General features: G+C 51.0%; 2 protein-coding genes across 2 annotated transcripts in view; both read left to right on the top strand.

Annotated features, from left to right (window-relative positions):
• LOC122926478 (rab GDP dissociation inhibitor alpha-like) overlaps positions 1 to 3,641 on the top strand; it is a 30,438-nt gene extending 26,797 nt beyond the window's left edge. Inside the window, exons 9-10 of the mRNA XM_044277862.1 lie at positions 1,619 to 1,673; positions 3,176 to 3,641. Coding sequence (XP_044133797.1) covers positions 1,619 to 1,673; positions 3,176 to 3,328 — 208 coding nt within the window. The 3' untranslated portion in view covers positions 3,329 to 3,641. The remainder of the gene's footprint in view (positions 1 to 1,618; positions 1,674 to 3,175) is intronic.
• A 10,797-nt stretch (positions 3,642 to 14,438) lies between these two features.
• ARIH2 (ariadne RBR E3 ubiquitin protein ligase 2) overlaps positions 14,439 to 18,858 on the top strand; it is a 31,378-nt gene continuing 26,958 nt past the window's right edge. Inside the window, exon 1 of the mRNA XM_044277861.1 lies at positions 14,439 to 14,569. The gene's annotated coding sequence lies outside the window, so the exon portion shown is untranslated. The remainder of the gene's footprint in view (positions 14,570 to 18,858) is intronic.

Raw genomic sequence — 18,858 nt, 5'->3', positions numbered from 1 at the left:
AACTGCTGGTAATTTATTCATAACTTCTAGTAGGAATAATAAAGGAACGGCACAACATAGAGTCATAAGAATGTGCTCCGGAATTGGGGGATGCAAGTAGTTACTAAAACAGACGTCAGGGGAGGTGACAGCTCCTCTTTAAGATTATTTCTAAGTTTTGCAATACACGTGGGCAGCAAAATTTCCTAACGGGAACTCAGGAAATAGGGCGGCGATGAGTCAGTGTTCCCGGGGTGAGCAGGAAAATTCTGCCGCTAACAGTAACTGGTCTTCATAAGAACGAGGGGGGAGAGTGACACTTCAGTGACATAATCCACAGAAATTACGCAGGAAAGAAGCCGATAGAGCACCATGGTCTAAATGATCAACATGATTTATTGTTCTCTGGTATCAGCCACTTCGAGCTGCGGGGAAGATAATCGTAGCGTTATTCAATGGGATTTAGGCCTCACACACGAACGTGGGCCAGCCGCAAGCGGATCGCGACCCCGTTCACTTGAATGGGGTCCACGATCCGTACGTTCCGCAAAAAGATAGGACAAGTTCTATGTTTTTGCGGAACGGAAGCACGGAATGGAACACCACAGAATCACTCCGTAGAGCGTCCGTTCCGTATCTCCGGACCCATTGAAGTGAATGGGTCTGCATCCGTGATGCGGAATGCACATGGCTGGTGTCTCGTGTATTGCGGACCTGCCGTATCTGGGTCGCAATACGGCCACGGGGGATACACGGTCGCGTGCAAGAGGCCTTACTGAGAGGGAGTGCGAAAAACTTCCTGCAGTGTGGCCCCAGGGGCGGCTGAAGTTCTCGGCTCAGCCAGGGGGGCCGGGAGCGCTGCTGTGCAGAGAATACTGCGTCCCCTTCAGTCTTAGGCCTCATGCACATGAACGTATATTCTTTCTGTGTCTGTTCCGTTTTCTGCGGACCGTATACTTCGTGTTCATTCCGTTTCCTTATGTCCGTTCCACAAAAAAATAGAACATGTCCTATTATTGTCCGCATTACGGCCAAGGATAGTACTGTTCTATTAGGGGCCAGCTGTTCAGTTCCGAAAAATACGGAATGCACACGAACATTATCCGTATTTTTTGCGGATCCGTTTTTTGGCGTACAGTCGTGTGCATGAGTCCTTAGGATCAGCTGGGGTCCAGGAGGTCAGACCCAACCCCCAACAATCTGATGGCATGACCTGGCATCCAAGAGTACCAGGCACCGCTTTCTAAGAAATGGAAATCCGGATGCTAGGGAATTGTATAAATAGCAGTTCCCCATTATAGGGATTGTGGAGGAATCACAGTAGGCACCATACAAAAAATGTAGCAGGGATATTGGGGGATGTTATAAATCCAGTATGGTGGTCCTTAGTTTTTATTAGGACTCACGCACACATCCTGTGGCCTTGTGTATTATGTGCCGCCATATGACGCTACTGTGCGGGAAAGTTGACTTTCCGCAATGCATTTGTATAGTTCCTGCTTCTAAGGAAGGTAACCGATTCATAGCAGCATGTTTAGGAATTGCTCTACAAGTAATTCTCTCACCTTTTCCATAACTATCTCCAATGTAAAAGTATCTCTTTGTAGTATTTTCAACTCCTTTATTTTCCCCCCCGCAGGTTTGTGTCCATTAGTGACCAGTATATCCCGAAACACGATGGAACGCGAAACCAGGTGAGATAACAGGACCTTGACTTAAAGGGATTGTCAGAACTATTAATTGATAGGCACAGCGCCGTAGGTAGGAGGAGTGTGGCCGTAATGTTCAATCAATGGCCGGCTCCATATATCATGCATAGCATTTTATTTTAAAAATAATTCACATAAAAATACCAATTGAACAATCTAAAAAAGGAAATTATAGTATAGAACATTATAGTATTTATAGCTAGGTGGTTACAGCAGGCTGTGCTGTATTCTAGTGAGCTCCTCACACTAAGGGCTCATTCACACGACCGTTGGTGTCCCGTTCCCGTATTGCGGACCGCATTTGCGGATCCGCATTACACGGGCACCGTTCCGTTGTCATTCCGCATCACGGATGTGGACCCATTCATTTAAATGGGTCCGCAAATCCGGAGATGCGGAATGGAACACTACGGAGTGCTTTCTGGTGTTCTGTTCCGTGCCTCCGCACCGCAAAAAGATAGAACTTGCTCTAGGGATCTCGGACCCATTCAAGTGAATGGGTCTGCGATCTCCATGCGCTTGCCCCACGGAAGGTGCCCGTGCATTGCGGACCGCATTTTGCGGTCCACAGCACGGGCACGGGCTTCACACGTTCATGTGAACGAGCCCTAATTGTATGCTCATGTATTTGAAACCATAGGAGTGTGGCTGTGCCCGGTACTGCAGCTCAGCCCATTCTACCGATCGTGGTGATCCCTGGTGTAAAGCGCTCTTTAGTAATACATTGAATGTCCCGGGTGAGATAACAGCACCCTTGTCTTAAAGGGGTTGTAGGAACTATTAACCGATTGGCACCAATGTGTGATTCACTGTTTATCCAGGCACAGCGCCCCATGTACTGACGTGGCTGTGCCCGGAACTGCAGCTCAACCCGTTCTACCGCTTGTGGGGATCCCTGGGGTAAAACACTCTTCTGTCATACACTGTAAGTCGCCAGAGGATGCCTTTAAAGCGTACCGCCGGCCAAAATTTGCAAGTGTGTGGTGCAAGCATTATACGACAAGGGGATTCCCGGATGTATATTTCCAGTGGGTGCCACTGGTAACCATAACCCTCACTTTAAAGGGGCGCAGGGAATGACAGTTTTAGGCCCCTTTCAGACAAGTGAGGGTCACGCTGCGGACTCGCCGTGCAGCACCCGTCCTGACCTCCCAGCACTGCCGGGGGTCGCATAGCATTATAACGATTTATGATGCTCTGTAACCCTTAGAGGTCTGGAATGTATTGGATAACACTGACATAATGCTGTCAGTGTTATCCAATACATTTCAGACCTCTAAGGGTTACATAGCATCATAAATCAATATAATGCTATGCGACCCCCAGCAGTGCTGGGAGGTCAGGACGGGAGCTGCACGGCGAGTCCGCAGCGTGACCCTCACTTGTCTGAAAGGGGCCTTAAAGGAAGGTCCTGGCAGGGCAGCACCTCGATCCTCTCCTAATAAAACGTTTGCAAAATTGAATTGACCTCCGTGCTCCTTCTGCAGATTTTTATCTCTCGATCATACGATGCCACCACTCACTTTGAGACGACCTGCGATGACATTAGGGACATCTTCCACAGGATGACTGGTGCCACCTTGGACTTCAACGACATGTGGTGCGCGGCCTCCGACACGGACAAACAAGATGGAGAGTGACACGATGTTGATTAACTCATTAATATTTCTACTTTTTCCACTGCCTTGATTGTGTCTCCTCTTCTGCGGACGTTGATTTTCTTGCTCGCTGGGACACTTCCATCAGTTTTGAACCTAGCTCACCCGCTGTCATGTGTCAGACGTCTGCTTAATAAGTCTTTCTATATTTGCATTTTAAATATATTTCTTTACACTATAGTAAAAAGACAAAAATGGTAGGAAATCGTAATTCAGGGCATCTCAGAATCTGGCAGTACACACTGTTCTCATAAAGATGAGAGTGGAACAGACATGAAATTCAATAAGGAAGACAATCAGCTGAATAAGTATTTCCGTGTGGATTAATTCCATAATATATCTTTGTAAGCCTCAGAGCTAATAGCTTCCCTTCACCCAGGCATAGAGGTACATGATAACATTATGACTGTCTGCAGCCACCACTAGGGGGAGTTCAATGGAGACAGACTTATTACTGAGCACATCTGTAGGCAGTAAGCTCCCCCTAGTGGCTGCTTTGTGCTACAGTCTCTAAGTGCAGCACATTTGGAACTCTGTAGCAGAAAGGCAGGACTTCCATCCGTATAAAGATCTTTGAAGCAATTAATTTATGCAGAATGTCTAAGCTAAAAATGAGAGGTACACTTTACATTCAGAAGACATATCAGACAGAAAGGGTTAAAGAGGGGTTTCTGAGTGCTTAATACTGACGACCTATCCTCTGGTGGGGGTTCAACTCCTAGACCCCACCAATCATCAGTTTGAAGAGGCCACAGTGAGCGGTTAGGCCTCTTCCTAGGCCAGGGATAGGCAACCTCTGGCACTCCAGCTGTTGTGAAACTACAACTCCCAGCAAGCATGCTTACTCTGCTCTACTCCAAACTCGATAGAAATGAATGGAGCATGCTGGGAATTGTAGTTTCACAGCAGCTGGAGTGCCGAGGGTTGCTGATCCCTGTCCTAGCCAATGTGATGACATGTTCATCGGTCACATGGCCTAGGTACAGCTCAGTCCTATAGAAGTGAATAGGTCTGGGCTGCGAAACCAAACACGGCCACTTTACAATGGATGGCGCTGTGCTTGCTATGCTGTGAACAGCCCACAGCGCTCACTGGCCTCCTTAAACAACTGATCAGTGGCAGTGCTGGGATTCGGGCTCCCAGTGATCAGATACTGATGACCTAAAGGGGTATTCCCATCTCAGATAATAGAGGCATATCGCTAGGATATGCCCCCAGTGTCTGATAGGTGCGGGTCCCGCACCTACATCAAGAACGGACCCCTAAAGATTGTGGAGGACGCACTGCGCATGTGCAGCCGTCCTCCGTTCACTTCTATGGGGCCACTGAAAATAGCTGAGAGCTGGCTCGGCTATTTCCATCGGCCCATAGAAATGAATAGGAGCGGTGGCCGCGCAAGCGGGGTGCACCCCCACTCAATCCTATGGGGAGAGTGCTTGGCAGTGGCCGGACCCCGGGGTCTTCCAGCCACCACCTTCCCTGCTCCGTTCTCAGTGTAGGTACTACCTCTGGGACCCGCACCTATCAGACAATAGGGACATATCCTAGCTATATGCCCCCATTGTCTGAGATGGGAAAAGCCCTTTAAATCATACAATCATTTGTGGTGTCCCAATACAGTTGTGCTTGTCACAAATTAAAGGGGTTATCCATCTTTTATTTATTTTTATTTTTTAATTTGCAGCCTAGAATACCTGTGAAGAAATCCATACTCACAAGGCTTGGGTGCAAATAAAAAAAAAAAAAAGCTGGACAGCCCCTTTAAATTAGGCAGATTGCCTAGCAACAGAAACCATCACCATCAGGTCCAGTGGATTATCTCCCTTGAGATCAAAGACTCGGCCATTGACTATGCACTATGCTTTTCTACCCAGTGTCTGGAGACAGGCGGCCGATGCTGCTGCTTTTGGGCAATGTTAGTCTCTGTGATGAATACCACCCCTTGCGCCCGCTTGACGTTAACTACGTCGAGCTCATGAGACGCAATATGGTCCCTGGTTACCAAGACGTGACATTACGCCCTCCAGGAGGAGCAGGTAAGGTCAGCTTGGTACAGTTTACACAGACATCTCCTGTCAGCTGGTTGCAGGTCCCTCTAAACACATGGCATGATGTGACCCTCCTTCAGAGAAAGACACGCCCGCTTGCTGGCACAAGCCTTTTAACCTGTATCTGGTCCCTCCCTCCCGGCCTATGGGAGGGGTCCACCCCCCCTCCTCTGCTGGGCTGGCAGCAAATGACCCACAAAACCCTTTAGGGTTCATAGCTCCAGGCCAGAAGGTCACAGGTAGATGGTTCTGGGACCAACGGATCCGCCTGGGTTCCGGCTACCAGTAGAGTCCAAGCATGGTACCGTTATTGGGTTTCTGTAGGGAGATATGTATATCTCCCTTCCCTGGCATCCCACCAGCAAACTAAGACCATGGGCGTGTTCACCGGAACACAAATATGTATCCGGTTTGCGTCTGTGATGGCCGGGAGATTCATAATTCCTTATAAATTGCCAGTTCCATGCTGTCTGCTAGATTTGATTTAACTGGGAAATGGCTTTTACCCCCTGCAGGAAGGTTTTCATGCAGGATCCATGCTGTCTGAATGGGGTGTGAAATTGTAAACAAAGGTGGCCTGCAAGAAGTTCCCTGCCATATGGCTGGGGCTTTGAAGCAGGGCCCTCCTTTGGAGTTCACTGGCCCTGCTATCTGACAAGCCAAGGGTTGAAGTGAGAACTTATTGTGCATGTACACTGACAAAGGTGAATCAGATGAAAATCATGGCTGCCAGTAAATAATTATCCATATTCCTGACACCTCCCCCTTATAGAGGGCGCTAGGGGAAGCACATTCCTGTGTTTCCCTGTGTGCCTATCTACACCCTCTCTGGTGGCAAATGGCAAAGTGGTATGGCTGGAGCGCCAGGCCGCAATTACTGGCATCAGTCGGTACTATAAACAGCCGCGTGAAGTCAGCTGCCTGTAGTACCAGGAAGCTGGAAAGGGCATCTTTCGGCGCCCGGAAGGCCATTTCGCAGTCGTTTGTCCAATCAACTGCGGAGGGCAGCTTCTTCTTGGTGAGGTCCGTCAAGGGCTTCGCCAGGTTACTATAGTGGGGGACAAACCTCCTATAGTACCCGGCAGTGCCCAGGACGGACATCACCTGTTTTTTGGTCCTCGGGCTGGGCCAGGATGCGATAGCATCCACCTTCCTGGGCTCTGGCTTCAGGGTCACCCTGCCTACCAGGTGCCCCAGGTAGTGGACCTCGCTCATGCCCAGCTGGCACTTTTCTGGCTTGACGGTCAAGCCTGCCTGGTGGATCCGCCCCAGCACCTGTGTCAGGTGCTCCTCCCATGTGGGACCGAAGATGGCAATGTAATCCAGGTACGCGGCTGTGTACTCTTCAAGTCCCTTAAGCAGCGTGTTGACCATCCGCTGAAAAGTGGCAGGGGCATTCTTCATGCCGAACGGCATTACCGTGGATTCGTACAATCCAAAGGGGGTGATAAAGGCAAGAGCGTTCCCGCGCCTCACGGGTCAGGGGAATCTGCCAAAACCTCCGGTTCATATCCATGATGGTCAGGTACTGGGTCCCGGCCAACTGATCGAGTAGGTCATCGATGCGTGGCATCGGGTACGCATCGGTGACCGAGACAGCGTTGAGTCTCCTGTAGTCCATGCAGAACCAGGTGGTCGGGTCCTTCTTTGGGACGAGGACCAAAGGCGATGCCCAAGCGCTTTGGATGCCTGGATGACCCCCAGCTTCAGCATCTCGTCAATCTCCTAGTGCATGTGCTGCTGCACCTCCAAGGAAACCCGATATGCTGAACGCCAGATTGAGGGGTGATCCCTAGTGTCCATGTGATAGACGGCCAACTCTGTCCTTCTGGGCTTGTTGCTGAAAAACTCCCGGAAGGGGTGAAGGGTGGCCCATAGCTGGGACCGTTTGTCCTTCAACAGCTGTTGGCCCACCTCCACATCCTCGATGGACCCACCCGCCTTCACCTGGGTGAGCATGTCCAGGAGGAAACATGCCTCCCTCTCCTGATGTGCCTTCATCATGTTCACGTGGAAGGCCTTCCACCTTCCCTGGGCATGGTCCAGGTGACCAGGTACGTCACGGCGTTGAGGCGCTGATGCATGAGGTACGGGCCTTCCCAGACCGCCTGAAGCTTGTCTTGAGGTACGGGGACCAGTACCCATACCTTTTGACCTGGTAGGTCCTCTTACAAGCGTTCTGGTCATACCATCGCTTCTGTTCGGCCTGGGCCCGCTCCATATTATCGTGCACCAGCTACGACAAGGCCTGCATCTTGTTTCGGAAGCGCATGACATACTCAATGACCGACACTCCAGGGGTGGCTACATCTCCCTTCCAGGCCTCTTTTACCAGACTCAGGGGCCCCTGCACACGTCGCCCATACAGGAGCTCGAAGGGGGAGAACCCCGTGGAGGCCTGTGGGACCTCTCGGTAGGCAAACAGCAGATGTGGGAGGTACCGCTCCCAGTCACGCCCGTGGGAGTCGACCAACATCTTAAGCATCTGCTTTAAGGTGCCATTAAACCGTTCACACAGGCTGTTGGTCTGTGGGTGGTACGGGCTGGTCACCAGATGTTGCACCTGGGTTTGCCTACAGAGGGACTCCATCAATTGCGACATGAACTAGGTCCCACGGTCGGTGAGCATTTCCTGGGGAAAGCCCACTCTGGATAAAATCTCCAGCAAGGCGGTGGCCACCTTGTCGGCCCGTATGGAGGACAAGGCTACCGTCTCCGGGTACTGGGTGGTGTAGTCTATTACCGTTAATATGAAGCGTTTCCCGGAGCTGCTGGGAATGGACAGCAGTCCAATCAGATCCACAGCCACCCTCCTGAAAGGATCTTCACCCAGTGGGGTGCCGCCCCGCCTTCCCCATCCGCTGGCAGGTGTCACATAAACGGCAGTAGGCAACCACATCAGCCCCAATCTTTGGCCAGTAGAAATCTGGCCCATGTCTTAGCGAGCCCTAGGTGTCCAGCCATCGGAATCTCATGCGCAACAACTCCGTCCTGAACTGATAGGGTACCACTAGCTGTCGATCCCTAGGCCACACCACTTCTGGTGAGCCCTGCTGGACCGTGACCCGGTACAGCCATCCTTGGTCCCAGACCATCCACTCGAGGTCTGAGTCTGAGGGGGGGGGGGGGGGCTGTGCTGCTTGCTCCTTGAGAGCGGTCATGCTGGCGTCAGCCACTAACGCTACCTGAAACTCCTGAGGCAGCCACTTGGTCGGAAGGGGGAAAGCCATCAGACCCCTGAGGAGCCCCAGCACTCCCACTGCACGTGACAGCAGCTATGGCTGCTGCCACCGCTGGTAGTGCCTGCTTCCCCTCGGCTTTCGACTAAGTCAACAGTCCAGACGGGCTAACCTGGCCCTCTGACATCCCAGTTGTGAGTTGTGGAGGAACCCTGCACTGAGGCTTCACCTGGCAGACCCAACTTCTCCTGGGACAGCCCTGACCTCATTTGCATCCTCCTCCTCCGCAGCTGTCTGCCCCCTGCTTGTCCCCTCAGTAGCCACACCTCAGGACAACAGGTTCCCGCAGGCTTGCTGGCCACACCCTGGGGCCTCAGCACAACTGGCGTGAATGACCCCCTCCCCCTTGAGGGGAGAGGCACACATTACATCCCCCGCATCCCCATCAACAGGCATAATAGGTACATTCACAGTATCATCGGGGGGGTCATTACAGCATATTCTGGGGAATCGTACCTCGGGGTGTCAGTGGCCACGTACTTAGACACAAGCCGCCCCAGGTCTGTCCCCAGCAAAACACTAGCAGGGATATTTGAGGATACCCCCACCTCCCTTACTCCTTGACCGGCGCCCCAGTCCAAATAGACCTTGGCGACGGGCAGCGCCGGTTCTACTCCTCCAATCCCGGAGACAGTAAGGGATCTCCCGGGCAATAAATCATGGGGTGCCACCAGTTCAGGCCGTACCAGAGTCTTCTCTGCGCCGGTGTGTCTCTAAGTCCCATGGCCACGGCCTGACCCACGGTGACCAGTTAAAAATTGTCAAGGGACCTCCCACCACCCCCACCCACACAGTGGACGGTTTCCGGGTTGATGACTGGGATGGGTCCCTTGGGCGCTGGGGACACATGGCCTTGAAGTGTCCTGGCTGCTTACACAGGTGGCAAATTCGGGGTTCCCCCACTGACGTGGAAAGTGTAGCAGGGGCTGGTGCCCACTTTGGCCTAGGGGCAGGGGTAGCAGATGCAGCGCGAGTCTTACCCCCTCTCCAGCCGACTGGTTTCCGGGCCTCTAAAGTCCTGTTGTTAGTGTAGTCGTCGGCCAGGGCTGCTGTTGCAGAGGCCTCCTTTTGCTTCCGGTCGCGGAGGTACTGCTGGAGGTCCTCCGGGCAATTCCACAAGAACTGCCCTGTGGCAATGAGCTCCTTCAGCTGATGGACGGTGATGAGCTCCAATCCTATGGTCCATTGGTCGACCTCTCTGGGTAGAACCCCTCTGCAAACTACAGAGTTTTTTCCGGTATGTCTCAGGAGTGAGGTGGTACTGCCTTACCAGCGCCTGCTTGATGTCATCATAGCTCAAGATGGTCTCGCTGGGCAGGTACCCGAAGATTTCAAGGGCTTTTCCCCAGAGACTTGGCGTGAGGATTCTGACCCACTGGTCCTCTGGCAGCTGGTACTGATGGCAGGCCAGCTCAAATGCCAACAAAAAGGTGTCCAGGTCCCCATCTTTGTCCAGTAGGGGAAAGTCCTCCGCCCGCAGTTTGGGAATCCGGATCTCTGGAAACTCACATCGGGCTGCTGGAGTTGGAGCTGGAGCACTTGTAGCTGGTGCTCACGACGTTCTGCATTCGCTGCTTGCTCGTGTCATTCTTGTTCTGCAGCCTCTGTTCATTCGCAATGTTCTGCAGCTGCCATAAGGATCTCGTATGAAGCCTGGTCTCCGGCCTGGAGTCGGTCTAGGGCAGCCTGTAGGAGAGCAGCCGAGCTTGCCTGGCTGGGGGGAAGGGCAGGTGGAGTGAGGCCCACCGCGGACCTCACCTCCGGCAACGGGCTCCTTGGGGAGCTTTGGCTGTGTTCCCCCTCGCCTTGAAGAAAGTCGCCTCCTACCCCCTCTCGGCCTCCTATCTGGACTGCGTCCTTCCCGCCACCATTCATAGCATCGGCCATCTCCTTATCCTTGATTCTTGTCATACTGGCCGTCATTGCCACTGATGATCACTGACACAGACTGCAACCTGATGCACACACACCTTATTGTATTTGCACTGTCTAGTGTTGAGCTGATCTTAAGACTCCAGCGGCAAAAGCTACTGCTGGTCGTCTTTAGTGTCTGGGAGTATGGGTCTCACACTCACACACACTAGTATCTCGATCCCACTTTACTGCCACCAATATGTGATGGATACCACTCCTCCCGCCCGCTTGACGTCAACTACGTCGAGCTCACGAGACGCAATATGGTCACTGGTTACCAAGACATGATGTTACGCCCTCGTGGAGGAGCAGGTAAGGTCAGCTTGGTACAGTTTACACAGACACCTCCTGCCACCGTGAACCAGCGCCTTCTCAGCCTGGGTAATCTGCCACCAGCTTCTTGTTTGATATAAGCCCGGTCCGCTAATGGGATTATATAGGGTGAGAAACCAACCCGCGGTAGCTTATAACTAGGCCGAAACACGGACATGGGGATTCGTGATCTAGATACAAGACAGCACAAGATTAAATTATATATTTAATCGCCTTAAGGGCTCACTAGATATAACACTATATACACAGTATATATACAGTAGTCTGAGGTTACAAATACAGGTAATATGGTACACACAGGATTACACAGAGCACAAGTCAGTTACCGGGTAGATGAATGTTCCTTTACTGCATTCACATGGAGGGTGGTGATGTCAGCTGGTTGCAGGTCCCTCTAAACACATGGCACGATGTGACCCTCCTTCAGAAAAAGACACGCCCGCTTGCTGGCACAAGCCTTTTAACCTGTAGCCGGTCCCTTCCCTTCAAGCCTTTGGGAGGGGTCCACCCCCCCCCCTCTGCTGGGCTGGCAGCAAATGACCCACAAAACCCTTTAATGTTCATAGCTCCAGTCCAGAAGGTCACAGGGAGATGGTTCTGGGACCAACGGATCCGCCTGGGTCCCAGCTACCAGTAGAGTCCAAGCATGGTACCGTTATTGGGTTTCTATGGGGAGATATGTATATCTCCCTTCCCTGGCATCCCACCAGCAAACTAAGACCATGGGCATGTTCATCGTGGCCACCGGGACACAAATATGCATCCGGCTTGCACCTGTGATGGCTGGGCGATTCGTAATTCCTTATAAATCACCGGTTACATGCTGTCTGCTAGATTTGATTGAACTGGGGAATGGCTTAGACCCCCTGCAGGGAGGTTTTCCTGCAGGATCCATGCTGTCTGAATGGGGTGTGAAATTGTAAACAAAGGTGGCCTGCAAGAAGTTCCCTGCCATATGGCTGGGGCTTTGAAGCAGGGCCCTCCTGTGGAGTTCACTACCCCTGCTACCTGACAAGCCGAGGGTTGAAGTGAGAACTTATTGTGCATGTACACTGACAAAGGTGAATCAGATGAAAATCATGGCTGCCAGTAAATAATGATCCATGTTCCTCACAGTCTAAATTAGTTATGAGCGAACTCGACGTTTTTGAGTTTGGCATTTGATGAATTTGGTTATAATTTCTGTTAGCACGGGACATAATGGAATTCTATGACGGAATGCAAAACGGAAGCCTTTCAGAGCCTCTTTCGTTTTGCATTCCGTTATAGAATTCAGTTATATTCCGTGCTAACGGAATCCGTAACGGAATTCCTCCACTGCCCGAACGTCAAACCTGAAAACGTCGGGTTTCGCTCACCCCTAGTCTCAATGTGTATGGTCTGTTTTAGTTGCAACAGTCACATAGCCACATCTAGTACGGATTTACGCTTTGTGCAGAGCGGACAGCAGCAGACTGGTCCGGAGTGACTCCATTAGGTCCTGGTCGGTTGTCACAGGCATCTGGAGCCATGCTGTCCGCAAAGCATCCCACAGCTGCCGGAGGGGGTCACGGGGGGATCCATAGAGCGGACACGACCAGAGAGGTGGTCCCACAAATGCTCAGATGGGCTCAGGTCTGGGGAATTAGGGGCCAGGGTAGTACTGGGAAGTCTCGGTCAGGCTCTTCCAACCAATGTCGGACATTTTCTAGCCGTGTAACATGTCGCATTGTTTTGCTTGAAGATCCCATCCGCCCCAGGGAGACAATCAGCATGTAGGGGTGTACGTGATCTGCAAGGATAGCGTCATACTCAAATCATCTGAGAGTGCCCTCCACATGGATAAGTGGCCCAGAGAATGCCACGAAAACCTTCCCCCGACCATAACTCTGCCCCCACCAGCTTGTCTTCTTCCAGCAATGGCTGCAGGGCGTTCCCTCTCTGATGTTTTTCGACGTTCACTTCTCACATCAATGGCACCTGGTGCTCCGCAGTTTCTACGTCTCTCATTCACAACAGCGCCATTTGTCCACTCACCGTACACTTTCACCACAGTAGCGCATGAACAGTTCACAAACAGCGCAGGTTCAGAAATACTGACACCCGGGGCCTGAAAGATGATTATCATCCCTTTCTGCAATTCTGATAAATCCCTCCTTTTACCCATGGCAGCAACAAGGGATATGTGTGCAGACAGCCTATCACACCCACCGAGCGAGCTCACATCTTATATACCCACCGAGCCAGCTCACCACATCTTATATACCCACCAAGCCAGCTCAGCACACCTTATATACTCATCGAGCCAGCTCAGCACACCTTATATACCCACCGAGCAAGCTCAGCACACCTTATATACCCACCGAGCCAGCTCACCACATCTTATATACCCACTGAGCCAGCTCAGCACACCTTATATACCCACCGAGCCAGCTCAGCACACCTTATATACCCACGAGCCAGCTCAGCACACCTTATATACCCACCGAGCCAGGTCACCACACCTTATATACCCACAAACATTACCTAACAACCATCAGTGAAAAACACATCGGATACAATGCGTTTTTCACTGAAGCCCCATTCACTTCTAAGGGGCCAGCCCAGGGCTGAGTAAAAAAACAGAATATAGAACGTGCTGCGATTCTCAAGTGACAATCACCGCTCATGTGCACATTCCTATAGAAATGAATGAGTCAGGATTCTGCGTCCACTTCACACATCGCACCCGCGTGCTAAACTCGAAAGTAGCCTAAATTATCATCACACCTGGTCCTGTCAATCAAGGTGCAGAGGGCGCTGCAGTTGCAGGTTTAGGCCTCATGCACATGACCGTATATATTTAGCGTTCCGCAAAACACGGATCTGCAAAAAAAATAAAAATAAATAACGGATGGCATCTGTGTGACGTCCGTGTCACATCTGTTTTCGTTGCGGATCCATTGTAACAATGCCAGTCCTTGTCCGGGAAAAGGAAATGTTCTATTTTTTTTGCAGAACTGACTTGCAAACCTACAGTCATATCCGTTTTTATGCAGACCCATTGAAATGAATGGCTCCGCATACAGGACGCAATAAAAACGGAACAGACATTTGTGTGCACGAGTTCTTACCGCACAAGCCAGAAAAATTGCAAATTTTGCACTAAAAATAAAATAAAAATACTTCTTTTTTAAACACATTATATTTACCCAGAAACGCTGACATTAAAAATGCAATTGCTTCTGCAGGTTACATTAAAAGAAGAAAAAACCGTTACGGCTGTGAAAAAAACGCCAATGAAAAAAACAAAAAATAAATGCTGCGTCACAAAAGACAAAACTTGCAGTTTGGGGGTAAAAAACCTACATTCTTCGGGTGGGGTTTGCTGGGACTTGTCGTTCCACAGCCTGCTTCCATCCCCAAGCGCAGCGAGCTCATGCCGCACCATGTGACCAGGGAAAAGCCTCGGGGGTAGCCACGCCCACTGTGGGCTGCCACGCGATTAGTAAACAGGAGCGGATCTGGCCACGCCCCCAGTCGGCGGTCACAGCACAAGCCCCGCCTTCGAAAGTTGTCATAGCGGCCGCCTCCTAGCGGAAGTGACGTAAGATAGGAGCGAAGCACTTCCTGTGTAGGCAGTCGGTGCAGAAGCTGGCGGAGGTGGAGCGGCTGAGGTGATTAGCGCCGCCTACCACCGGGACCTTGGGACAGAGCTTCGCCCCGGTTAGGTGAGCCTGACATTGTGGTTTGATGGAGGTGACAGTGGTAAATAATAATGAGGGAGGGGAGAGCTGGAGGAGGGGGTCACAGGGAAGTGAGTGATAACTCCATGGGGGGGATGGGGGTCTGCTGAGCTCTATGGGTGGGGTAAGTGAGGGGTGCAACTGTGCCTGGGTTACAGGGTCTATGTAAGTGGGCTAATTCTAATCTCCCTGTGTGGCAGGACTTACCTGGAGGTGGGTGGCTTGGCACAGCAGGGGTAGCCAGGCCTCATGTATTACAGGTGGGGGTGCAATGCTGACCCTGCACCGAAAATCACGTCACATGACCCCAGCGGAGAGCCGCTAAGTTCTGTAAAGTTTCAGATGGCGCAAAAGTTGATGCCAAGGTTATGACTGCCTACAACCCTGCCCATAGAGGGGGAGTCCAATATATTTTGTAGAATAAAGAGATGTGACCCCTGATTTTGTCTGGAGGAGCAGTGTACCCCTCTGTGGTAGGATCTCTGCACACCCAGGGAAGCTGCCAACAATTTCAGGGGTGCGGGCCTTCGCACAAGTAGTAACCCCAGAAGTACAAGGTTTGGTCTATGGGGCACAGGGGCAGTAAATTGGCATAGCTGCAGGGATGGTGGATGCTCTTGTGCCCTACCAGCCGGTGCTTAGGTTCCAGCAGTGACGCGAGCAGGTATGGCCCATGACTGCTGAGGCCATTAATGGGCAGGCAGCAGTGACGCGAGCAGGTATGGCCCATGACTGCTGAGGCGATTAATGGGCAGGCAGCAGTGACGCAAGCAGGTATGGCCCATGACTGCTGAGGCGATTAATGGGCAGGCAGCAGTGACTGCTGAGGCCATTGATGGGCAGGCAGCAGTGATGCGAGCAGGTATGGCCTGTGACTGCTGAGGCGATTAATGGGCAGGCAGCAGTGACTGCTGAGACCATTGATGGGCAGGCAGCAGTGATGCAAGCAGGTATGGCCCATGGCTGCTGAGGGCAGGCAGCAAATAAGTCACGGGCCTGATGGGATACACCCAAAGCTATTAAAAGAGCTCAGCGGTGAACTAGCAAAACCATTAACAGATTTATTTAACCAATTACTGGTAGCAGGAGTCGTCCCAAAAGATTGGAAATTTGAAAATGTTGTGCCCATTCATAAGAAAGGTAGTAGGGAGGAATCGGGCAACTATAGGCCAGTAAGCCTGACATCAATAGTGGGGAAATTAATGGAAACCATACTTAAGGAGAGGATTGTGGAACATCTAAAATCCCATGGATTGAAAGATGAAAAACAGCATGGGTTTACTTCAGGGAGATCATGTCAAACTAATCTTATAGATTTCTTCTGATTGGGTGACTAAAATAATAGATGGAGGTGCAGTAGACATCGCTTATCTAGACTTTAGTAAGGCTTTTGATACTGTCCCACATAGAAGGCTTATCAATAAATTTCAGTCTTTGGGCTTGGACTCCCATATTGTTGAATGGATTAGGCAGTGGCTGAGGGACAGGCAACAGAGGGTTGTATTCAATGGAGTATATTCAGACCAAGGTCTTGTTACCAGTGGGGTACCTCAGGGATCTGTTCTGGGACCCATATTGTTTAATATCTTTATCAGCGAAATTGCAGAAGGCCTCGATGGTAAAGTGTCTTTTTGCTGATGACACAAAGATTTGTAACCGGGTTGGTTGATGTTCCTGGAGGGATACACCAAATGGAAAAGGATTTAGAAAAACTAGAGGAATGGTCAAAAATCTGGGAACTAAAATGTAATGTTGATAAGTGCAAGATAATGCACCTGGGACGTAAAAACCCAAGAGCAGAATATACAATCAGTGATACAGTCCTAACCTCAGTATCTGAGGAAAGGGATTTAGGGGTCATTATTTCAGAAGACTTAAAGGTAGGCAGACAATGTCACAGAGCAGCAGGAGATGCTAGCAGAATGCTTGGGTGTATGGGGAGAGGCATTACCAGTAGACGGGGGGGCGCTCATGCCGCTCTACAGAGCACTAGTGAGACCTCATCTGGAGTATTGTGCGCAGTACTGGAGACCATATCTCCAGAAGGATATTGATACTTTGGAGAGAGTTCAGAGAAGAGCTACTAAACAAGTACATGGATTGCAGGATAAAACTTACCAGGAAAGATTAAAGGACCTTAACATGTAGAGCTTGGAAGAAAGACGAGACAGAGGGGAGATGAGAGAAACTGCTAAATACATAAAGGGAATCAACAAGGTAAGAGGAGAGAATATTTAAAAGAAGAAAACTGCTACAAGAGGTTTAATAGTTTTAAACCTTTGCCCCTCTAATTTAAAACTAATATCAGGAAGTATTACTTTACTGAGAGTAGTGGATGCATGGAATAGCCTTCCTGCAGAAGTGGTAGCTGCAAATACAGTGGAGGAGTTTAAAGGGAACCTGTCACCGGGATTTTGTGTATAGAGCTGAGGACATGGGTTGCTAGATGGCCGCTAGCACATCCGCAATACCCAGTCCCCATAGCTCTGTGTGCTTTTATTGTGTCAAAAAACGATTTGATACATATGCAAATTAACCTGAGATGAGTCCTGTACGTGAAAGGAGTCAGGGACAGGACTCATTTCAGGTTAATTTGCATATGTATCAAATCGTTTTTTTTGACACAATAAAAGCGCACAGAGCTATGGGAACTGGGTATTGCGGGTGTGCTAGCGGCCATCTAGCAACCCCTGTCTTCAGCTCTATACACAAAATCCCGGTGACAGGTTCCCTTTAAGCATGCATGGGATAGGCATAAGGCCATCCTTCATATAAGATAGGGCCAGAGGCTATCCATAGTATTCAGTATATTGGGCAGACTAGATGGGCCAAATGGTTCTTATCTGCTGACACATCCTAGGTTTCTATGGCCCATGGCTGCCGAGGCCATTGATAGGCAGGCAGCAGTGACGTGTAGATGACATGGGGCACTCCAAGAGCCGGAGCACAAGTGAGTCATTTTATTATTATTTTTCTCTCCTGCGTCCTGTCTGGACATATGAATAGGGGTTCCTAGGTACAGGGTACCCTTTTAATGAATTACCCCTCAAAACTGCAAAAAAAACAAAAAAAAACTATAAGATAGGGCTGCAACGATTAATCGATTATATTCGATAACTGGATTCGTTGTCGACGAATCCAGTTATCGAATAATCGCCGATTCGTTGCTATGCGGGCGGTCGCTGCATCTTTATTTTACCTTTTTTACAATGACGCTCCTGTAACAGCCAGGCAGAGCGGACAGCGGCGCAACGTCACTCACGTGACACGCCTGCTCCGCCTCCTTCATTCATGAGGTGGGCGGAGCAGGTGCGTCACGTGAGTGAGTGACGTTGCGCCGCCGTCCGCTCTGCCTGGCTGTTACAGGAGCGTCATTGTAAAAAGGTAAAATAAAGATGCAGTGATTAGTCCGACTTATAAGCATCGGGGCCGGGGCTGTTATGGGGAGGGGGGAGGATCTGTCTATGGCACTGCTATGGGGAGGGGGGTCTGTGTATAGCACTGCTATGGGCAGGGGGGAGGATCTGTCTATGGCACTGCTATGGGGAGGGGGGTCTGTGTATAGCACTGCTATGGGGAGGAGGGGGGGTCTGTGTATGGCACTGCTATGGGAAGGGGGATCTGTGCACTGTTATGAGGAAAGGGATCTGTGCACTGTTATGCCCATAACAGTGCACATATCCCCCTCTCCATAACTACGCCACCCACAGATCCCCCTCTCCATAACTGCGCCGCCCACAGATCGCCCTCTCCATAACTGCGCCGTCCACAGATCCCCCTCTCCATAACTACGCCACCCACAGATCCCCCTCTCCATAACTGCGTCCGTCCACAGATCCCCCTCTCCATAACTGCGTCCGTCCACAGATCCCCCTCTCCATAACTGCGTCCGTCCACAGATCCCCCTCTCCATAACTGCGTCCGTCCACAGATCCCCCTCTCCATAACTGCGTCCGTCCACAGATCCCCCTCTCCATAACTGCGTCCGTCCACAGATCCCCCTCTCCATAACTGCGCCGTCCACAGATCCCCCTCTCCATAACTGCGCCGTCCACAGATCCCCCTCTCCATAACTGCGCCGTCCACAGATCCCCCTCTCCATAACTGCGCCGTCCACAGATCCCCCTCTCCATAACTGCGCCGTCCACAGATCCCCCTCTCCATAACTGCGCCGTCCACAGATCCCCCTCTCCATAACTGCGCCGTCCACAGATCCCCCTCTCCATAACTGCGCCGTCCACAGATCCCCCTCTCCATAACTGCGCCGTCCACAG

Source organism: Bufo gargarizans, chromosome 2 (assembly GCF_014858855.1).
Source record: "Bufo gargarizans isolate SCDJY-AF-19 chromosome 2, ASM1485885v1, whole genome shotgun sequence".
In the NCBI taxonomy this organism is placed as follows: Eukaryota; Metazoa; Chordata; class Amphibia; order Anura; family Bufonidae; genus Bufo; species Bufo gargarizans.
The sequence above is the reverse complement of the archived record's forward strand: the minus strand, read 5'-3'. Positions and strand labels throughout refer to the sequence as shown.